General features: G+C 44.4%; 2 protein-coding genes across 2 annotated transcripts in view; both read left to right on the forward strand.

The window, feature by feature from the left end:
- The window catches only part of LOC140693123 (trafficking protein particle complex subunit 9-like), a 299333-nt gene that overhangs the window by 235411 nt on the left and 40733 nt on the right, over positions 1–23189 (forward strand). The window contains exon 1 of the mRNA XM_072957182.1: positions 14730–15085. Coding sequence (XP_072813283.1) covers positions 14995–15085 — 91 coding nt within the window. The 5' untranslated portion in view covers positions 14730–14994. Of the gene's footprint in view, positions 15086–23189 lie in introns of the transcript that reaches the window.
- LOC140693124 (uncharacterized) overlaps positions 1–23189 on the forward strand; it is an 843637-nt gene that overhangs the window by 76905 nt on the left and 743543 nt on the right. The window lies entirely within an intron of this gene.

Raw genomic sequence — 23189 nt, forward strand, 5'->3', positions numbered from 1 at the left:
TACTGTAAAACATTGTCTGTATTCCCTGTGTTGTAAGATACATCCCTCTAGCGTGTTTACATTACATGTTGCAGTTTGTATAAGAAAGTTGGGTAACGCAGAGTCTGGAACGTGGCTGTGTATGACTCAGGTTCACGCTCACCCTGCCTGTCAGAGCTCAGGCCTTCACTCCTTTCTGCAGGGGAGCGAGTGGAGGCAGCTCTCATCAGCGCTGTCACCACCCTCTGAGTGGCAGTGACAGCAGTGACTGTGTGTGGACGTGCAAATTGTTTTTCCAAGAGCTTTATATGCGTTTCTGCATTTAATAATTAAAGCCCTCCTGTGAGGAAGCGTTTTAAGTTTTTAATGCATAATACATTTTATTTTGATATTGATAGATTTCAAACCTCTGGAAAATTTACAGGAGTAGTACAATAAACGCTTAGATACAGTTCACTTTAAAGGGCACTATTTGGCTTTCTGTGTCTGGCTTATTTTAGCATAAAGTTTCAAGGTTCATCCATAATTGTAGCCTGAATCAGTACTTTATTCTTTTTGCTTGATAATATCCTTTTCCTTTGTTTTCGTTTTTGGTCTATTTAAAAATATTTTCATTGAAGTCTTGTTAGTTTATAATTTTGTGTTAGTTTCTTGTGTACAGCACAACACTTCAGCTAAATAGGAACCTACCTGTATTCATTTTCATCCTCTTTTTAAACATAAGTTACTATAAGATATTAAATATATTCTCCTGTGCTATACAGTATAAACTTGCTGTTTATTCTTTACATACTCAGTATCTGCAAATCTTGAACTCCCAGTTTATTCCTTCCCACACCCTCTCCCCACTGGTAACCATAGTTTGGTTTCTATGTCTCTGTGTCTGTTTCTGTTCTGTAGATAAGTTTATTTTTTTGTTTCTTTCTATTTTTTTTTTTTAGAGTCCACATGTGAGCAATCTCATGTGGTATTTTCCTTTCTCTTTCTGGCTTACTTCACTTAGAATGACATTCTCCAGGTCCATTGATGTTGCTGCCAATGTCATTATTTTATTATTATTTTATGGCTGAATAGTAGTCTATTGGACAAATATGCTACAACCTCTTTATCCAGTCATCTCTCAGTGGACATTTCGGTTGCTTCCATGTCTTGATATTGTAAATAGTGCTGCTGTGTACATTGGGGTGTAGGTGTCTTTTTCAATTAGGGTTCCTTCTGGATATATGCCCAGGAGTGGGATTGCTGGGTCATCTGGGAGGTCAATTTTATGTCTTTAGAGGAACATCTATACACTTTTCCACAATGGCTCCACCAAACTGTATCCCCACCACAGTGTAGGTGTGTTCCCAATTCTCCGCAGACTTTCCAGTATTTATTGTCAGTGAACTTCTGAATGATGGCTATTCTGACTGGTGAGAGGTGATACTTGATTGCAGTTTTGATTTGCATTTCTCTGATAATGTTATTGAATATTTTTTTATGTGGCTACTGGCCATTTGTACGTCTTCATTGGAGAAATGTTTCTTTAGGACTTCTGCCAATTTTTGAATTGAATTGTTTGTTTTTCTTTCTTATTAAGTGTAAAAGCTGTGTACATATTCTGGGAATTAAGCCCCTAGCAGTTTCACTTATTGTAAATATTTTCTCCCATTCCATAGGTTGGTTGTCTTTTTGTTTTGCTTACTGTTTCCATAGCTGTGCAAAAGCTTGTAAGTTTAATTAGATCCCTCTTGTATATTTTTGGTTGTTTTTCTATTGCTTGAGTAGACTGCTCTAGGAAAACATTGCTGAGATGTATGTCAGATGTTTTGCCTATGGTTGCTTCTAAGAGGTTTATAGTGTCTTGTCTACATGTTTAAGTCTTTAACACATTTTGTATTCATTTTTGTATATTCTGTGAGGGAGTAGTCTAACTTCAATGATTTACATGCAGCTGTTAAGTTTTCCCTACACCATTTGCTGAAGAGGCTGTCTTTACTCCATTGTATGTTCTCACCTCCTTTGTCAAAGTTTCAATGACCAAAAGTTTGTGGGCCTATTCTTGGTAATTTTGTTTATCCGTTCATTGATGGATGGATATTGTTAGTAACTTTTGGCTACTCTGAATGATACTGCTATGAATATTGATGTGAAATTTTTTATGAGAATATGTTTTCATTCTGTTGGCTGTACATTTGCCCCGCCATATCTGTAGTTTCCACTACATGAATCCAGATGGTTGATTGTAAAGGGACTCGAACATCCTTGGATTATGGTATCCAGGGTGTGGGGTTCCTGAAACCAACCCCCCAAGGATATTGAGAGATGACTCTGTATGTAGGAGTGGAATTGCTGAGACATATAACTCTAAGCTTTTGAGGAAATACCAGACTTCTCCAAAGAAGCTGCAACATTGTTCCTTTCCCCTGGCCGCATATGAGGTTTCTCTGCCTCCTGAACGACATTTGTTATTGTCCATGTTTTGGTTATAACCATCCTAGTGGGTGTAAAATGAGATCTCATTTTGTTTTTGACTTCCCTAGTGATGCTGAGCATCTTTTCATATGATTATTGGCCATTTGTATATCTATTTAAATTCGTGGTAAATTTAAAAATTGGGTGTATTTTTTTGTATTGTTCAGTTGTAAGCATTCGTTATATATCCTGGATACTACTCTCTTATTAGATACATGCTTTGCAAAATTTTTCTTCTATTCTGCACATTGTCCTTTAACTATATTTTTTTAAACATTAAAACAATTTCTTTACAAGGGAGGTAGTTTGATGTAAAGATTTATTTTATTTTTTTGCAAAGCACGCACTCTCTGACTTGAGATACCCTTTTCCCCTGTCATTTCACTTTCTTGATGATGTCCTTTGTAAGAAAAAGGTTTTAGTTTTGATGAAGTCCAGTTTATCTGCTTTTTCCTTCTATCACTTGTGCTCTTGGTTTTGTATCTAGGAAACCAAAGCCTATCCTAGGCCCACAAAGATTTATACTGTGTCTTCTTTTAGAAAGTTTATAGGTTTAATTTTTACATTTCTGTCTGTGATCTATTTTCAATTAATTTTATTTGTTATATAAAATATGGGTGTTCAGATTCCAGATTGATTCTTTTGCCTGCAGATACCCAGCTGTCCCTGAACCATTAGTTGAATAGACTATTCTTTCAATGGAGTGTTTTTGGCCCCCTAGTGGAAAAGTGTCTGTAAATGTAAGTTTTTCCCCGTGGGTTTTTATTGTGTCTCTTAGACTTATTTATCCAAACTTATGCCAGTATCATACTGACTTAGTACTATAGCATTTTAGTACACTTTAAAGTGAGTCCTCCAACTTTACTCTTCTTTTTCAAGGTTGTTTTTGCTGTCCTGGGCCCCTTGCACGTCCATGTGAATTTTGGGATCAGTTTTTCAATTTTGCATAGAAGTCAGCTGGAATTTTGATAGGGATTCCACTGAATATATAGTTCACTTTGAGGATTCTTAACATTTTTAATAATATTGTCAATCACTCCATGAAAATGGGATGTCTTCCATATATGTAGATCTTTTAAAATTTATTCTGGTGATACTTCAAAAAGTTCAATGTACAAATCTTGTAAATTTTTGTTAAATGTATCTCTCACTTTATTTTTAATGCTGTTGTAAATGGAAAGGCTGAATTTCTTATGGGTGGGACTATGTATCAATCTTCTTATTTGTAGAATTCCTTCACAACAAATACCCTTGGTATATATTTGCTACATAAATCTATCCACAACTATTCCCTGCCCCGTGTTATAAGAAACCAAGACCCAAGGTAAGCTACTTGAAAACACCTATGTGGAAGTGAGAAATGAGACCCTTGGGTGGGTCTTTGTGCAGATGATACTGAGAGATTATTCTTAATGGCTTCTTCTTAATTACTTTTAAACAACCCTTTCAGTGTATTTAGTCAGATACATTAAGATTATGCCCTTTTGATGTGCGGAGTAGCTAAGACTATAATTTTCAAATAAATTCTAGTGAGAGTGTTGTACTTGAAACCTAATTTGCATCAATCTTTGAAGATTTATGTTTCAGGAGCTTTGACTAAAGAACAACTGTCTTTATTCTATAATGAGAACTAAATGCTCAAGCAACATGTAAGAGTTTGAGCAAACTGCCCCCGCCCCGTAGTGCTGGGTGGCTGCAGCTGTAACTGGAGTCAGCACTTACCTCTCCCAGTATGCTTGTGCTGATCTGCTCAAAGTGGTTCGTCCAACAGTTTGTCAGTAGTCTGTTGGACAAAGTCATAAAACATTGATTGAAGGTTGCTAGAATGCAATATATTCTTATTAATATTAAGTAAGCACATATTGAATGCTTACTGTATGATGGAATTGTCCCTCAGCCTCACATGAATATTATTCCTCTTGAAACCTCACATATTTCCTTGTTATTCTCACTTTACAGATAAGGAGACTGAGAATTAGGTCTTCTCTCTTTTGGGAGGAGCTCATTATTAATGATGGGCAGTTGTAAGGAAAAAGATATTGATTCATCATGAGAAAACATTTTTGTGAGAGTCAGCAATGAAGAAGATGAACACTGAAGAAGGTGATCATTGTTCGAGTGAGACAAGCCCTGGGTTGTGCGGAGTCAGCATCCCTGTCCTAGACACGGCACGTGTAGAGCTGCGTGGTGGGTGAGGCGGCGCGGCCGTGCAGGGAAAGCGGATGCTGGGGCCTTAGGCTGTGCTCAGGCCTGGTTGGGCTTTCTCCTAAGGGGAGTGAACCATCATTGACAGATTTTAAGTAGGAGAGTGGGGTGCTCTCATAGTTCATATTTGTCTTCTAGAATGTTTGGAAACATTTAGAAGGCTTGGCAGGAGGTGATGTGATGAGTCAGAGTAGGGTGGCTGCGAGGTGTAGCAGTGTCCAATTTTCAAGTGGTTTTCAGGCCCAGGCTTGTGGCTTAGTAGCCGTGTCAGTTTGAATGACGCACGCAAGGAAGTGAAACAATTTATCTAATCAATTGAAGCAGTGATGTACCCAATTCCCAGGACTATTGTGGAGATCCAGTGAGATACACTGTGCAGTGTGCAGTGTGGTCTCCAGCAGAGAGTCAGTGCTGAGTGAGTGCCAGTGAGTATCTGGTAGGTCAGTTGAGGGTAGTGGGACTCGGAGTCTGAGGATATCTGGTCCCTGAAGGAGGGGTCCATTCACATCTGTGAGTGATGGGCCTGAGTTGGGAGACGCAGGGAGACCTTACCCTCCGACCAGGGGCCCTGGTAAGGACGGCTATGGGAGGAACACCGTGAAGTCAGCTCTTTGCATGTGGAGTTGGAGCTGCCTTTGAGACAACTAACTGCAGTGTCACGAGCTTAAAGAGGAGATCTGGGCCCAGGTTGTGCATTTTCCTAAAATCTCAACTCCTAAGGACGCCGAAGTATTGATCACTGAAAGTGAAGTCATACTTTAAAGGACAAACGAATAGTAGTATTATCTCTGTCATCAAAGCTCACGTCTATTTATTCATCACTCACTTTGCTAATTGGGTACTTACAGAGCTCACTTCACCGTCCTCCCGTGGGCTCAGGCTCCACAGAAAAGAGCTGGTGTGTCTTCCTCTTTTCTAGAATAAGACACATTTAGCTTGTAGACTTCTGTACCTCGCCAGACTTAGGAAATTAGTTTGTTGGTTTAATTGTATTTTCTGTTGGCCATGTCCTGACAGGAGAGAAATTTTACCTCATGGTCATGTTTCAATTAGCTGTTACTGAGAATTGCTGATCTGATACATAGTGTATGTATTACATTAACTTTGTAGAGTAGTTATCATTTTTCTGTCTTTGCCCTTTAATTTTGTTTGCCCCTTCAGTGTTCTATTCTTTTTGGGGCCTTATTTTTTTTAAATTAAAAAATGTCTGTTAGCAGTTAAGAAAAAAATAGGAAAGAAAAAATGCACATGAGAACTAAATTTAGAAAATGTCTAGTGTGTTTTCTGTCTCGGCAATGGAGAGTACTAAAACTCCTGAAAACCTTCATTACACAAGTTCCTTAAAATGCTGATTGAGAAATAAAACCTTCCTTCCTCATCTTTCAAGCTGCACAACTCATTGTCAAGAAAGTGAGGGAAAATTCTCAGAAGCCAAGACAAACGAGAAAGCAGGGTTTCTGAGAGATACATGAGCGTTAGAAGCCGTGGTGTGCTGGTTGGCTCCTGAACTGGTTTTCAGTTGCCTTGACAGGAGGGAAGGATGTGAGCCCCAGGCCTCTCACACTAGGAGTTGGATGGGTGATCATATAATGGGCCAAGCCCATCCTGAGAATCTTGCTTTACTAAAGGGTGGAATAGGAAAAAAAAAATTCCTCAAGACAAGAAAGTAAGAAAAGTCAATTTTGTTGGAAGAGGGGAAAAATAACAAATCCAAAGTAAGGATATAGTTTAAAGCTGTTCTGGCATGAGAGTGACCACAAACTCCTGGCAGAAAAGCACAGCTACTCCTTGATTGATAAGTTGTGTTTTGAATGAATCAGTGAACAGCTATTCCGAAAAAGGCCTCCAGAGTCTTGTGGATCAAGATACTGGACAGCAAACACCTCTCTTCCAAGGTCTCATTCAAATAACCAGAAAGGTTTTAAAGGAAACTAACAATAATCTGAGTTGTATTTATTGACATTACTATATGCTAAGAATTCAGAGGTGACTATGGAGTTGTCTCCTCTTTTATGGACCTTATTTTCTCTTTGGGGAGAAAAATGACATAGTTGGGTATCTTGGTGGAGGGAGGTGTTAGTCTGTTGCAATTAGCCAGGAGAGGAGATTAAGAAAACAGTGAAAGATGGGTGAACTTTTTAGCTGAGGACAGTCTTGTTCACTTGGCTTTTAATTGCAGGCTCAATGAGCTGTCACTGGTGGGACTAGATCTTACGGAGGATGGACTTAGCTCAGGCCTCTTTTGAATGGACAAGTGAACCTGGAAAAAGACAGTCAAATCTGTGCAGACATTAAAGTTCACTTGAACGTGCTCCATCCCTGAGCCAAAGATAGGACAAATATGCAGCAATTCTTGAGGACAGAAGAGTGGTTTTTAAGGTTCTCCAAGAATGAATCCCATGGAACCGAGATGGCCAGTTGTCAAACTGAGACTTTGTTCTTTGGACGGTGTACCCAGCAAGGGTATTGGCCTTTTATATGGTTCCATTTGTCTTTAATACATGTCTGTTGATGAGGACATGGGCACAAATGTTTGACACCTTGTCGAGGCGATTTTGGATACCTGCCTAGAAGCACGGGCACAGTTGTGGCTGCTTCATACATCTTGCAGCCCATCCCTTTCCCCGGCTCCGTGATCACGGCAGAGTGGTTCCTTGTTGACCTGTCCGTTTCCTCTGTGACATCATAACCCATGAAAAGACCGGAGCATATTAACTTGGCTTTGTTAAAGTCAAAGATACAGATCAAATATGGAGTCAGATTTGTTCTTTCCTATTTCAGTAGTACCATGGAGATGGCAGTTTGGGCAGCTTTTTGTAGTGTCCTGGAGGCTTTCTCTCTCAGCTTCTGGGTGCCTCTATTGAAAACCCTTCATTGCTGTCTGGCCTGCTGGTAATGCACACTGCCTGTTTTGCCCTGAAGATGTGTTCTGTTTATAAACTCATCTCTACTCCTTGGAAAACAACTCAAGAAAAACTCAGTTGGTTTTCCACCAGCCATGGGCAGGGGTGAGGTAAACCGTGTTATTATTTCATAAAATAATAGTAATAATAGTAATAGTCATAGTAGTAGTACTTGTAGTAATAGTAATAATAATAATAATAATAATAATAATAATAATAATAATAATAATAATAATAATAATAATAATATTAATAGAAGTCTTAAAACAGGACAGAGCACATTGGAGAGAGTCAAAAAATGCTTTCTGGCTTAAATCAAAATTGATGACTAGTGATTCCATGGCTGCTGTATTTGCTAAGCTAATTACTCCTTTGCTCCATTACACATTTCTTTTATCTGAAAAAGAAATACAAGGAAATGGTTTAAAAAAAACTCAGAGAACAAAAATACACAAGTGAAAGAAGTTTTCCCTCATCCTCTGTTCTTTCAGCCCTCTCTGGAGATGCCTCTGTTTACTATCCTTTGGGTGCTTTTCCAGATATGCTTTGCACATTCCCACCTATGTATGTAAATTCCTTTAAAATTTTAGTTATTTTTAACTTAAAGGAGTTTAAATCCTCAAGTGCATCTGGCCGGGTAATATAACAGAACAAATCTGACTCCATATTAGATTTGTTCCTTTGAATTTAACCCTATGCTCTGTCACCTAGGCTTCATCTTGCTTGTAAAACAATGTTGCCTAGAGCCTGAAATAAACAGGAGACCCTATTCTGAAGGCTCTGACCTTTAAGGATATTTAACACTTTTTCATTCATTAAAAGATAGCAAATTGCAGAATAGAAAATAACGTTTCTTTTGTTGGAGGTTTACAGGGATCTGACCCACGCAGATAGCTGCAAGAAGAAAGGATTCTAACAAGAAGGAATTCCTACACTAAGAAGTTTGCACTAACCAAGCACATAGGAAAGGAGCCTGAATTGTGACTTGGGGAGATGGTTTTCCAGGACATTAGTTTGCCATCTAGGTCTACAGAAACTTGCTATTCCATGCCCCAACATCTGGTCTCCCAACTTATTGGCCTGTCCTGCACTGAGGAGAATTAATTTCGACTTGGTAACACTCCTATCTACCTAGAAAGCTGGGCACTGGAGCTGAGTGTTATGGAAACAGGCCAGCCAAGACAAAAGCACCAATCGGAGTGTTGGAGTACTCAGAATTATTATGCCGGTGGGCTCAGAGGGGCTTCGGCTCCGAAGTTTTGAGTACCTCCAAGACGTGCACATGAGGTTTTAAAGGCTTAGTTACAAGTAAGGGGGGCTTAGCCAATAAGGCTCAAAGAACAAAAAGCAAGGAATAAGTACACTGGAGCTTATCAATTTGTAACAGATCACATTACTGACACTTGTTGAGCTTGGAATTACGAGTTAGGTTGTTAGGCCAATAAACTGACACTAAACTTCATATTTACGAGATAGCCCAGCAGAATTTAGATCAGTAAACTGACACTTATCACACTTAGATTTGTGACTTAGCTTGTTAGCCCAGCTGGACTTTTCCTTCACATGAGGACAGCTCTCCCACACCCAGGGAACTACTGTGAGCCCTTGATGTTTCCACTAGGGTGGGGTATGGTTTACCCAGGAGGGATGGGGACTATGCACCAACACTCAGGCAGTCTGCTCTGTCTGGGGCTCTGATCTTGTACCATCCCGCTCCCCGCCAGCCCAACACCTGGGACAGTGGAGCTAAGGCAGAGATCCTGCCTGCCTGTTTCCCAGCGTGTAAAAGGGGAATATGTGCTCTTCCCAAGGTAGTTCTGAGCGACAACACCTGCGGGTGCTTGGTTCTCAGAGCAACAGAAAACCCAGCTCCGCGTGGGGGCAACGGGTGTGATCTCCCTAGGGTTTCTGCAGAAGCATCGGACGGAGGGTTGGATCACGGTGGTAAAATTGAGCTGCGGGGCTTGAAGGGTAACAGAAGGGTACAGAGGCAGGTCTGCCGCCTAGGGGTGCCCCAGAGGTAAAGCTTTTTTTCTCCAACTCCTCTAAGACCCTCCCTTCTCCAGATCCCTTCCTTCTCTCTGCTCATCCTGTCCATCTGTATCCCTCCAATTTTCCCGTCCTCTCCACCCGCTCCCATCTTCTCCCTCCCTCGCTGTCCCACCTTCTCTCACAGAACCCAGAGAGGATCGCTGGCCCTCCTGCGCATGCGCAGTCAGTGCCAAGTGGTCCGCTGGTTGGGAGCTCCATATCCGAGCCGGGGATCGGGCCCAAAGGCTTCTCAACTACGTCGCCCGGTAGGCCTTTGGTTCCTGCCTGGGGTCGGGGCCTCTGACTGTGGAAGTGCAAGGTGGGGGGCTCCTGGGAAAGGGGTCAGGCGGCTGCGGGAGGGCGGTCCGCCTGTCACAGACCCCAAGGGCGCTAGTCAGCCCGTGTTCAGATGAATTGCTCAGGCCAGACCCCTCTGCCAGCGCCACCTGCCCCGGCGTCCCGGCCACAGTGTCCAGGGCCTGGTGTGCACCTGCCATCTCTCACCCAGCCGGGATCCCCTCAGTCCGCGGCTGGCGTCCCCTTCCCCTCTCCCTCTCGCTAGTCCTCTCCTCCCGGGCTTCCTCTTCTCGTCCGGCGGCCCGTCCCCGCCCCTGGGCGGGCTGTGTCCCGGGCGGGCGGGGTCTGCGGACCCGGACGGGGGCGGGCGCCTGGGACTGTGGCTGGGGCTGTCCTCCGAGCGAGGCTGCAGCCCGCGTCCCCCTCCCCGCTTTCCCTGCCCCGCGACCCCGGGGCTGCCCTGCTCTCCCTTTCCCGCTCCCTGAGGACCAGCTCTGTGGCGTGGGCGCTGCTACCTGGGCTGAAAGCCTCCGGCTCTAACGCCCAGCTTCTCCTGGTGGAGTCGGGAAAAGGGAGCGTCACTGCTAAGCGAGGTTCTGTCTCCCCCCTCCATGTTTCTGCCTCAGGTAAGTACCTTGAACACTTTCAGGTGTTATGATGGCGGTGCTTGTTGATGTCACGTGTTTTTATAGTGAGAGGGATTGCAGTGGTGAAAGCAGGGCTTGGTTCTGTTAAAAATGTGCTGAAGGCATGAGGCTGTGACATCCTCCTTCCTTCCCTCTCCCAGGGTGAAAGGAGTGATCCTCGATTTTCAAAAGAAAGTTACAGTCCCTAACTAGCCCAGCCCAGCTAGTGTGTGTTAACAGGAACAGCACCACCAGAGGCCTTGGAGACCCAGGCATATTGCAGCCCTAAAGTGCTCCTGGCATAGTTTGGCTTGTTTAGGTTTTTTGTTTTTCTTAAATTGTGGGACAGACTAGTGTATAAACTGAAAAATAATTGTCAAGAAATAATTTTCATAGGACAGTTTTATTGTGATATAGTTCACACACCATGAATTCCATCCATTTAAATGGTACAATTCAGCAGCTTTTTGCATATTCACAGTGGTGCATGCATTATTATTCCAGAACGTTTTCATCACTTCAGAAAGAGCAGTGGAAATGAATGACCTATCCACCCCTCCCAAGTGGTGGTTCTAAAGAAATTTCTTGGCTATTCCTGACCATAAATTAACTTGTTATATTCCAAGAAAAATCTGGTAGGAATTCTAACCAGAATTGAAATGAATCTGTCTATCAAAACAGGAAGAATTTATACCTTTATGGCATAAACTTCTTCTACCCATGAATATATCTGGGACCCTATCTTTTCATCTGACCAGAGCCTGGCCCATGTGAAGTCCTCACTACTTTTTGGGCTTGTGAATGATGAGATTCTATACATCGTTAGTTGCAACTGTAGCCTTTCACAGAAGAGAAAAGTAACCTCAGTGAAGCAAGTGACTCTCTGATGGTCAGAAAGAGTGACAGCCAGTGCTGGAGTGATCCAGTGGACTTGGTGTTTGCAGCTAGATTTCTCGACCACATACAGTTAAGGGGATTAGAGAGTTCTTTTATTTTTTCTTAATGGCATTGCATTTATTTTTACTTATTTTTTAAAATTATTTTTTATTTAAGTGTATTCAATTTACAATGTTAGTTTCAAGTGTACAGCAGAGATTCAGTTATAAACATATGCATATGTATATATATATGTTTTAGATTGTTTTTAGTATAAATCACTACAAGAAATTGAATATAGTTCCCTGTGTTATGTAGCAGGTCCTTGTCATTTATTTTATATTTACTAATTTGTATCTGTTAATCCCCCCTTTCCTGCCTGCTAAACACAGTTTGCATTCTATGTCCATGAGTCCATTACTAGGAGCACCGTTTTTCCTAGTAATATATGCTCTTTTGCTGCTTTCAGTTTCAGTAATTCCATCTTATCTGTGGGCGCTTTTCTTCTGGTGGCCTTAATGTGGTTTGCACACGTGGTAATAGAGATCTGTATTTGGGAGAACCCCAGGCCTCGTGTAGTCCCTGGTACAGAGTGCCCACTGAATTGATGCTTGAACTGGGAAAAAAGCACAGTAAATATTGGAATTTCCACTATGGTTGAGAATTCTATAACCTCTTTTGACAAACTTAATATTGGCTGCACCCATTCTGGGTAATTTGGTGGAAATTCATGTTATGGTGGTGAAGAGACGGGGCCTTGTATGCTTCTTCTCTTTCTGTTTTCTAACACTCATTCTCCTGGGCCTTCCAGATCCTCCCCTAGAAGTGCCAGGTCTGGCTTGGTGCTGCGCTGAGGCAATATTTGTTAATAAGGCCCTTTCCTCATCTCTTCTGAGCCTCCGGTTCTTTCTGTGCACAATGAGGGCTTAGACTAGATAACTACTTTTCAGTTTCTTTTAAAGCCATGTTTCCTTTGAGAAACAGAAAATGCAAATCTGTCCTCTCAAACCAACCCTTTAGATTTTGAAATGTCCTCCAAGGAGTGACATAGCTCTTTGTGGAAAATGAATGTGATTGTGTTTCCAGGTGACACAGAAAAGACTCTTCAGAGATTGATTGCAGGGAGAGGGCAGGAAAGGGGCAGTATGTCACACTTTCTAGTGTGAGCACTGGAGCAGGGGCTTGGATTTAAATACGGTGTCTGACGTGGCCTCTCTCTAATCTTGTAGAATGTGATAAACTACTCTACCTCAGTTTCTTGATGTGTCAAGTTGGGGTGATAATATTTTAAGGCTTTTGTGAAACATTATGCAAATAAGCCATTTGTGTATGGGTAGAAACAAGACCTGCTAGGGATTCAGGGATTTGTTTAAAAAAAAGAATCTTGTCCATAGCACTCTGTCTGTGTGTATTTAGTAGTTCCTGAAGGGTGAGGGTGAGTCTAAAGTCCATCGTGGGACAGGTGGCCCATGATTCTCTGTGCCCCTGAATGCCCCCTCCTCCCCAGTCCTCTTCCTCAGTCCAGGATGAAGTTCCCTAGTAGATTTACTCAGAGGTCTTGTGAAAATGGCTATTCATTTTATTGTTTCACCAAGAAGGGCTGCCATCATGATCTCTGTGGTCAGGTTTTGAAGGGCTGCCATCATGATATCTGGTAAGAATTCTATGGAATTGGGTGTTTCTATTTAATGAAAAGAAAAAAATTACAAATAGAAAATTAGAACAAGGATGGTCACATGGGCTCTTGGAAGTGGACACCATTAGAAGTTGGAGGGACTAGTGGGCTCAGTGGGAATGTTAACTGAGTGTATCTCATGGGCTGGGCATTGTCCTATTTGTACTGTGTGTTCCTTATTTGAGACAGTGAGCTCACCTAACCTCGAAAACCTCTTTAAAAAATTAGACTTTTTATTTTGAGATGTAATGTAGATTCCCATGTGGTAGTAAGAGATAATATGGAGAGAGCCTATGGACTCTTTGCCCAGTTTTCCTTAATGGTTCCATCTTGCAATATTGGGGTACAATTCATTACTGACTCACTAACAATTTGAGGTTTGTGTTATTGCCCTCATTTCTATCCACAATTAAATTGGGGCTTAGAGAAGCACACAGGCCTGCCCAGGTCACCCACATTGTTAGTGCAGAGTCTGGTGAACGTGGGCTTGGGATTCCCAGGAAGTATCATTATGATGGTCTTTGGCAGGGAGCAGCATTCACTTTGCTTGTTTATTCATTCATTCAAGAAACATTTATTGAGTAAATTCTGTGGGTCAGATGCTTTCTTAGGGTTATCTGATTCTTCCGCAGTACTGAGAACCAGGAAATATTTATATTTTTTAAACTGAGAAAATTAGCTCTGAGAGGTTATAACTCCCCCAAAGGAAGAATAGCTCATAAATGGGGGATAGTACAATTGTACAGTCACCACTTTTTATGCAGGTGGTACCCTAGGCATTTTACATTTGCAAACATCCGTAATCCAGATATATTCTTGCAAGGCAAGGATTTATTTTAATTGATGTATAGTCAAGTTTACAATGTTGTGTCAATTGCAAGGTGTTTTTTGACTTTTGAATTAAAAAATACTTTTTCAGGAGGGAAATTAGGTGTATTTATTTGTTTGATTTTTTAAAATGAGGTACTGGGGTTTGAACCCAGGACCTCGTACATGCTAAGCATGTGCTCCACCAATGAACAGTACCCTCTACCCCAAGGCAAGTTTTCTTATCCATTACTATGAAGCTAAGGGGTTCAAATAAATTGAATAGGAATCCAGATCTTTTGATCCTACTGTGGTCCTTCTCTTTATATTCTGCTGAAGGGGGTTGGGGAAGCATTTCCTTTGTTCATTTCTTTATTCAGCATTTTTGAGCAGTGACTTTGCATCAGGGCCTTGCTAGGTGCTTGGAAATAGAAAATAAGAAATGACCTTTCTCTGCAGAGGCAGGAAGCCTAGACCAAAAGCTGGGTAATGTGATCCGAGCTACAGTAGCCATGTGCAGACTATGAGGACAAACTGTACCCCCGGATTTCCTTTGGCTTCCCTTGCCTTCTGTCTGGTACACACCAGGTCACCGCAACCCAGATGGGCCCATAGCACACAGCAGAGTATGTACCTCGATCTCCTCTCCTGTCTCGGCAGGGCCTGCAACATGAGCATCCCTGACTACGTGCAGTGTGCTGAGGACCACCAGACTCTTCCCGTTGTAGTCCAAACCATGGAGATCATCTCAGAGGAGAATTTCTTTTGCATCTATCAGCTACTCACCTCGGTGAGCCATATCAGCCCATGTGGCTCCCAGTGGACACTCTGTATCCACTACAGGCACCGCTATGTGCCCGAGAATGGGTGGAGCGTCTTCCAGAAACACTGCAAGGTCGTGGGCCTTGTCACCATTACCGACTGTCTCTCTGCCAAGGCCTTGGAGAAGCTCCACGTGCAGAGGAGCTGTATGGCACCTCGATAATGACTCTCAGCTCTTTGTCTTTGTACTGCATGTGGAGGAAGTCGAGCAGCCGTGCACCGACGTTGCCTTCAAATTTAGAGGACTGCAGGGTGGTGGAGAAGAGGATCGAGGACTTCACTGAGTCACTCTTCATCTTGCTCAATTCCAAGTGGCTGGATGGTGGCCCCAAGAATTCTGGGGACAAGATCCCCCTCCCCTGCATCCCGTTTGAGAAGGAGGACTTCATGGGACTGGACACAGACAGCAGGTAAGTTTACCTGGAGGCCAGTCCACCCTGGCTTTGTGCCGGATTGCTTCCCTACATCCAGAAAGGGATCAGCAAGGAAGAAGTCTGTCTTGTAGCCTGTAGTCTGTCTTGTAAAGGGGGGATGGAGATGCAGCCCGCCGGTTTACAGACATTTCAAAGTGAATCCGCCTGTGTTTCAGAGAGATCCTTTTAGGGTTAGTGTGGACACTTACTCCCGCTTTACAGCCATGACCATGGTGGGACCCCTGGGGTTGCTGTCCAATAAAGTAGCCAAAGCCACTGATGCTAGGAGCACTGGGGAGGAGGCTGGACTGAGCTGAGATGTGCTCTAGGTCAAATGCACATGAGACACTGAGGCTTGTCTAGTAAAAGTATATAAACTATCTCTTTACTTCCTATATTGATTACATGTCAAAATGATAGTATTTTACATACAGTAGATTAAGTAAGATCTGTTCTTAAAATCAGTTTCTAGTATTTGTTTTTTGTTTGTTGGTTTGTTTCTTTGTTTACCATTTTAAACGTGGCAAATGGGAAACGTTATTTACATGGCTCTCATTTCATTTCTGTTGGGCAGCCTGTCCTGGGACAGTCTCATCCCTTTGCTTATAGATGAGATGCTGAACCCCGAGAGGCGGAACGAGGAGCTGGTTGAGCTGGGGCTGGAGCCGGTGTCTCCTGCCTCCCAGGCCCAGCACCTATTCTGCTCAGGCCCTCTCTTCTTGCCCGACAGCCTCCATGCCAAGTTAGGACATCAGAAACACCGCCGGGGACTTCCGAATGAACTCCTTATGCAGGGAAAGGCGTATCACGGTGTATGGGACAGAGCAGGGAAATGTTCATTCTCACTTTTTCCCTATGATTAAGTCAACGGCCCCACATTGCCTCGGAAGTACAGACGAGCTCTTCTGGGCTGCCTACCCCCCCCAACTTCAGCTCTGTTTCCCGGTGTATCTGTTGTGCTGTCCCTCAGGCAGAAGAGGGTGAGATGCCTTTTCCGAGACGTGGAAACCTTTGCTGGGGAGAGTGAGGGAAGCTGTGTTCCCCCGGCCTACGGCCTCTGTCCTTGAGTCTGGAGAGGGCTCATGGTGGTCCCACAGGTGACGGTCGGAGAACCTGGCACATTTTTCTGGGCCCGCTGTGAAGGAAGTGCTCTGTGACTCTTGAACTTAGCTAAGATCAGATCCTACTCTCTGGTTGTTGGTAAGTTGGAGGAGAAGATGCTAGAGAATTGATAAAAAGAATGTCTAGACCAGCCCTGTGAGTGAGAAGCACAGGGGACACGAGTCCCACCTGCGAGAGATAATGTAGCGGGCTCTGGATGAATTTTCTGTTCCTCCCAGACATACCTCTATGACTTAAGGAAGGGGAGAGGCATGCTGTAGCCATGATCTGTACTTGTCCTCTTAGGGCCCTGTGATCTACATGCCCGCACTCCCCATCTGCTTCTTAAGATGAGCTGGCATGTATAGGAGCCTGGGCACTGCTGAGGGCATAGCTGCCAGCACCGTGCTACACCAAGTCTGGCTCCGTTCACCTCTCCTGTCAACACCTGCTGAGGCCCCAGGCATTAGTCAAGGTAGGTGCATCAGTGCAACATAAGCAGGGACCACTTCTCCCCCTGGACAGACTGGTGAGTGAGCAGTGGAAGCCTGGAGCCCTGCCCCAGCCCCCACGCCAGTGCCTCCTCTTTTGTCATAGGAGGCACTGGTGATATTTTTGCTCAACAAATGCTTGTCTCTGAGTCTGCAGCCCCACCAGAGAATGCAGATTGTTTTTGTCTTTTGAAGTCTGCCCTTGGGACTTGGCGGAGTATCCGGATGTGTAATTAGCCCACAGTGGTTGACACTGTCCCCATTGTTTACCCAGAACCTCGTGTACCAGGCATGGCTCCCAGTATCGAAATACAGCAGCACATTAAACCTCCCTCCTTTTGGGTCTGTCTGTTCTGGTACCATAAGGGCTCAGCCAGCTTCTGAACGTCAGTGAGATAACGCGGCCAGTGAGCTCGGGTCAAGCACATTCTCCTCCAGTCACTTTTACCCCATTGTTGCTTTTAGTATTCCACAGTCATTAATTATTTAAACAATTCTTTGGTACAGGAGCAGAGCCTAATTCTCTCCTGCTACTCTTGGTGGAAGTGAGTAAAACGGTCCAGACTGAAATGCGACCACAGTTTGTAGCTCAAAAGCTGCCTTGAAGCTTGTAGGTGGAATTTTGGTTAGGGGCGCTGACCACGTTGGGGTCCCCCGGCAGCGCCGCTCCCCTTAGGTCCCTGCTTTCCCTGGAGCAGGGGGTGAGGGTGGGTCTCACCATCCCCTCGTCCCTGGCCTCACACACTCACGTAAATTCTTGTACATGCTGTCAAAATCATTTTTGTTCTTGTGTGTTTCTAATTTTCTCTTGTTCCTCTTTTCCTTTTTCTTTATTCCTTTTTCATTTGTACTGCCCAGTGAGCATGTTGTTGCATCTGAAAATGTGGGCTGTGCACACCCTGCATTGGAAATAGCCAGATTGCCCTCCATACTGTCTCCATCGCTTTAAAAAGCAAAATCTTAATATCTGTCTTGATCCATGTATTATCCTAGTCATTTTGTATTTTCTAATGTTTTGGAATATTTGCTTTGTTAGCACATTACCCACTGGTGTTAGATATCTTTTAAAATCCTTGCTTTAAGGGACCTGTTTGGTCCTCCTTTTATTTGGTGACAAATGCGCCCTTATTAAATTTGTTTGATTGTTTTGAAGAAGTAAGATGCGAATTGATTTAGTCGGCTGCTCAGGGATTCTTTTCATGGAGTATTTAAACTTGTAAGGTCAAACTCTGCAGCATTTTGCTCGATTCCTGCTTTTACACAAACGTGCTCGGCACGCGGTTCCTGGCTGTCGCTGTGTGACGTGCGTGACGGCGCTTCCTGGCCGGCGGTCACTGGTGAGGAAGTGGCCGGCTCGGGGGTGACAGCTGCAGGGGACGCTGTTGGAGGAAGCGGTCACTGTTTGGTTCTTTAATTTTTTTTTTTTGCATTCAACTTCCCCGTGCCATTTACTTTACTTTGCCTTCATAAAGGGGCAGAATTGGGTCTAAAATCCATGACACTATTTGTTCCCTTTACGAGGCTGGTTTTTCTGGGTATCAGGACAACATGACCTTCTCCTAAGTAGCTGGCTCACCTGGATCTGTTGGACACAGGGACAGCTAAAAGGGCCGTAGCTTCCTCTCTGCTCCAGCCAGTGGGCATTCAGAGCTGGGTCTGTGGTTTGCCTCAGCAGCTGTGCAGACCTCCCTGCCCCGGCCTTTACTTTTAACCCATGTTGGCAGTAAAGAGTTGAATCCGTTTCTGTTGCAGCTGACATCCACCACTGACAGCCGTGTCGTTAGTTTGTGGTAGTCAGTCTCCAACACCCCAGACAACCGTGAAGGAAGATGATTTGGCCGACCTAGGACCCTGGATTCTCACCCTCACCATGGTTCATCTCACCCGGTGGAAGGGTGTGGCCACCACCATCATGCTGACCATGAGGCCTTGTTTCTCCTTTCATGCTCTGGTCCAAATGTGGACACTTCATTTTTCACTGAATCTGTCTCGCTTGAGACAGGCCAGAATATCTGAATGAGTCCATCACATTCTGGGTGGGGAACAGAACAGAAGTAAGTGTCACAAGTAGATGGAGTCTAGGCTGTCCGGGTTGGCAAATGCAGGCTGGGATCTGTGATGGCTGGGCTGTACACTGGACACAGGTCTTTCCCGTGGCTCCTGAGAGCCCAGGAGTTGGAGTGATAACAGCCTTGCGTGGGTTCCCCCATCCTCATCTGCTCACTGGGAAGTGTGTCTGCTAATTAGGAGCTCCCCCAGACCTCGGGCCCTTCAAAGCTCAGACCACGGGAAAATCTTGAGTCCCTTCTCCTGGGCCTCCTGTGTGAGAATCCAGTGCCTTCTGAGGTGACCAGCGGCAGGAGATGCCTCCCCCTCCAGGGAGCACCCTACGGCGGACTGTTAGTGAACCATGCCGTGAGCTTGTGTGTTTCCGGCCATGGTCCCTGCAAAACCACACTTGAGATCAGCTTATTGGCGAAAATAACAGGACTGATTCCAGGGCAGGGCCGGGGGGAGGGAACAGTGGAAATTGAATGTGAGCTGAGACAACTAGGTGGGTGCTGAGGCTGTTACTAAAATGGGGAGTCTGGGAGGTAACTGCCAGGAATCGAATTCCAGAGTAAATGGTGGACATGAGGCATTTTTAAGATGCCATTTTTCATCCAAGTTAGGACTTCAAAGAGGCACTCGGCTCTATGAGACTGGGGCTCAGGTGAAGGAGCTGGACTAGAGATACAAGTTGGGAGTCGTCATTCTTAGCTGGTGTTCACAGCCTTGCATGTGAATTAGATCATCTCGAGAGCTGCAGACTGAGGCTGAGGGAGGGGAGGGCTGTGCCTCGGTTGGAGGTAAGCCCAGACCATGCAGCTTTGGTGTGTCAGCCAGCGGCGTTTATCATTTTCAGAGCAATCCCATTTATCCTTAAGGGGCCTGGGGGTCAGCAGGGCCAGCCAGAAAGAAATCCAAAGGGAGAGTCTTGGCCACGTGTGCGTCTTAGGAAGGTGCAGAGGCTGCAGGATACGGAAGGTTAGAATCCTCAGAAGCTGGAGTTGGAGTGGGGAGAAGGTATTCACAGTCACCTGTGAGGGAGGGAGGGAGGCCTAGGGAGTCCCCACCCTACCGGACTCGCTTTCCCATGAACAGGAGGCAGTCAGACAGAGGATCTGAGGTAAGAAGGATGGGCACTGGGAGGGGAGCCAACCTGGAGAATGGTGCTTGGAAAGTTCTGGAATAGTCTCCCTGAAAAATAGAGTTAAAAATACCCAGACTCTTAAGAATATTGTTAGTGACTTGGGAGGAGGCAGTTGTTTTTCTGGCCTCCTAAGTGTAAGTCATGTATCCAGAGATACACAGAAGATACGGGCAGTCTGTTCCGGGGACTTGATCCTTACCAGGGGGATCAGTGCAAGTTTAAAGGGGCAGAAGGGCAGCGGAGCGAAACTAGCCAGGCCCCGTGTCAGGTAGCAGTCGGCCGCCCTACTTGTGTGTTTCATTCACATCCATGACTCCCAGGTGGGCGCTGACAGCCCCCTTTTGGGGATTGGGAAGCCTTCTCAGAGGGGTTAAGGAATTGGTTTGTTTAGCGGTTGATAAATGCTGTAGCAGGATTCAAGCAGAGCCTTGTCAGACTTCAAGGGCATGTTCTCTCTACTGTTTCCAGTACTTCCCTGTTATACCTGGAATGGTGAAGTGGGTCAGATTTGGAGCCTTTCAGAAAAAGTATGATTTAAGTGCCTCAGGACTGTTTCACAAAGCTCAGCGTTCTTTGATGGTTCTGAAGCATGCAGTGCTTTTCGCCCCACAGAGGTAACGTCTAACTCCATTGTCGATGATGTGGTTGCAAATGATATACAGGTGTAAAACCACACTTCGCAGCTTCTAAAGGGAAACTCTCCAATTCTCCCTTGGTCGGCTTTCTTCCACGGGGTGTAACTGTGCTGCAGCATAGGCCTGAGCTTCCGTATGGAGTGAGGATTTAATATCCGAAGTTAGCATAAAATGGTCAGATGAAGAAAACCGACATTGACAATTTATTTTTGGGTTTCATTAGTCAAGATATACTATCAGTTAATGGCCCATATAGCAAATGAAATTCAGTATAGGACATTGCATTTCTTCCTTTCTATTCAGAGTTCTCTTACCGAATAAGGTTGCCTGCTTTGGAACATCAGTTTCACCACCACGGCACCTATCAGTGTGTTGGTGTGATTGCATTTACAGAGTGAATGTAATCTGGGCTTCCTCAGCCCCAAACACTTCAGTGCAGAATCACGGGCTGTAGACGTCTGTTAGTCACGCAAATACTTCTAAAATTATATGATGCCAGAAAAGAAAGAAGAAAGAGAGAGAGAGATTGCCTTTATCAAAGTTCCTTTCAGTTCTAACTGCAAACTGTTGTTGAGCAGCTCTTGTTTCCTTTGGATATGAATATATACATTTCTTTGCATGTAACCTAGGTTTTGGACTAGAACACCAAGTTCTTGCTGTCCCCAAGCCACAAAAATAGTAGCCAAATTGCACACGTGTGAAATAGTTTATACTTTTTTCTGAGAAAGTATCCTTGAATTTGGGACTTGGGCTGTGATTTCTGCTTTTTGATTCCCCCACCTGTCTTGTAATCTCTCACTCCTTCCCACGTGGTTCCCAAGTGTTCGTGGTCTCAAAGGAGCGGGCAAACACCCAGTTGGTCACCATGTACTGCTGCTATAGATAGAGACCAGACAAGACCTAAAGGACATTATCGGAGAGGAATTCCTGGAAGAAATGGGCTCTACATTCAGTTGTGAGGACAGAGTAAGAGTCAGCCAGGAGAAGGAGTCAAGAATGTGTCTCAGATCGCAGGTGCAGCCCGGGCAGAGGCCTGGAGGCTTTTGGCGTGGGCACCCGGGGAGAGTGCCCTGTGCAGTCCAGGGTGGAGGGAGCCCCTGCTGGGGAGGACACTGGAGAGAGTCCGGGATGTAGGGCTTTGGAAGAAGTTGAGTTTTACTAGAACTGACACAGTAGGCAGTGAAGGGTGTCAACAGAAGTGACCCTCAGGAAAGGTACTTCTGGTTTTGCTTCTGATATTCTACAGACCGAAGGATCGGGACGGGCGAGAGCAGGTATGTCTGTCCCTTTGAGACCCAACCGGTCATTCATTTATACATTACATGTGCACTTCTGTGAGTCTAGGGGAGAGAGCGTGTAGCCACTTTAGTAAGCAAAATGTATTTGATTCTTGAGAGCTTAGCATTGTCAGAAGTTGACTTAGCCTAGAATGTTCTAGGAAGAGAGGAACAAATTGTGGAGGTTGGAGGGAGGGAAGGCTTCCTTGGGAAACAGTCAAAATGAGACTGGAGCAAGTGGGAAGTAGGAGCAGGTCAGGGGCCCCTGTGGTCACTGGGGACCTGTGTACTTAGGTGAGGATGGGCGAGCAGGGTCTGGGGTGGGGCTAGAACTCTAACAGGGAGCCTCTAAAGGGTTTGAAGTGGGGGTTGATGTAATCAAATTTGTGATTTGGGAAGGCTGCCGTGGCTCTCTGTGTTTGTATAGCGGGGAAGAGGGGGTGGGTGCCACCAACTGGGGGATCATTAGAAGACCATTCACAGGCTGGGATATGGGCATCGGGGCTACTTGGGGATGGCAGGGGCAGTGTGGATGCCGGCTTTCCTTATTGGGGGACTTGTTAGCGGGCCGACCTAGAGGCATTTTGTGGCTGGAAGAAAACTGATGGAGGCCGCCAGGTGGATTTTCCTCTTCTCTCCTTCCCTGCCTAGTGTGATGATCTTAGCTCAGCCAACATTTGGAACAAAAGAGCTAATTTCCAGGGTTGCCCAGGACTTTGTAGAGCTCCTTCGAGTGAGATCTGATCGGATTTAGGTTTGTGTTCAGATCTGGATGTTCACTTAGCTAGAAACGTCCTGTCATTTCGATTTCCATAGGGGTTTTTTACTTCATAAAGATTGCTTTCTTGGTGAGAGGAAATTTAATACAGCTGTTGTCTTTTTCAAAAAAATCATATCATTTAAGAACTTTAATATTCAAAAGAATAGAAATATATAAAATATTTAAGGAAGTCTTTGGTGTAGTTTCTTTGCTTTCTGAGCTAATGTGGAGTTAGAGCCTTTGCATTACTTCATAGCACATCCTTGTCAGTATTTAAAGAGCTGATAGTGGGTGCCCCAGGCCCCACCTCTCAAAGAATCGTTAAAGTTTTCTCTGAAATAGTGAGGTCATAAAGGTCTTGTTTTCAGAAATCAAACGGTTTATAATACGCAGCATAGCCACATTTATAAAATAATAATTAGTTCAAAATTAAGAAAGTGGAGGATAATTGATTTTTTAAAGCCTATACATAAACTTTCTTGTGCTAATGTTGCAAGTGGAAATTTTGAAAAGAAAAATCCTACTGCAATATCATCTACATGGAATACATATATGAGTTTTACGCTTGAAAAGTAACTGCGCAGTGGTTTTCAAAGTCAGGAGCATTCCAGCTCAGATACTGGCAGTGATGGTTGCTGGTTTTC

This window comes from Vicugna pacos, unplaced genomic scaffold, assembly GCF_048564905.1.
Source record: "Vicugna pacos unplaced genomic scaffold, VicPac4 scaffold_19, whole genome shotgun sequence".
Lineage (NCBI taxonomy): Eukaryota > Metazoa > Chordata > Mammalia > Artiodactyla > Camelidae > Vicugna > Vicugna pacos.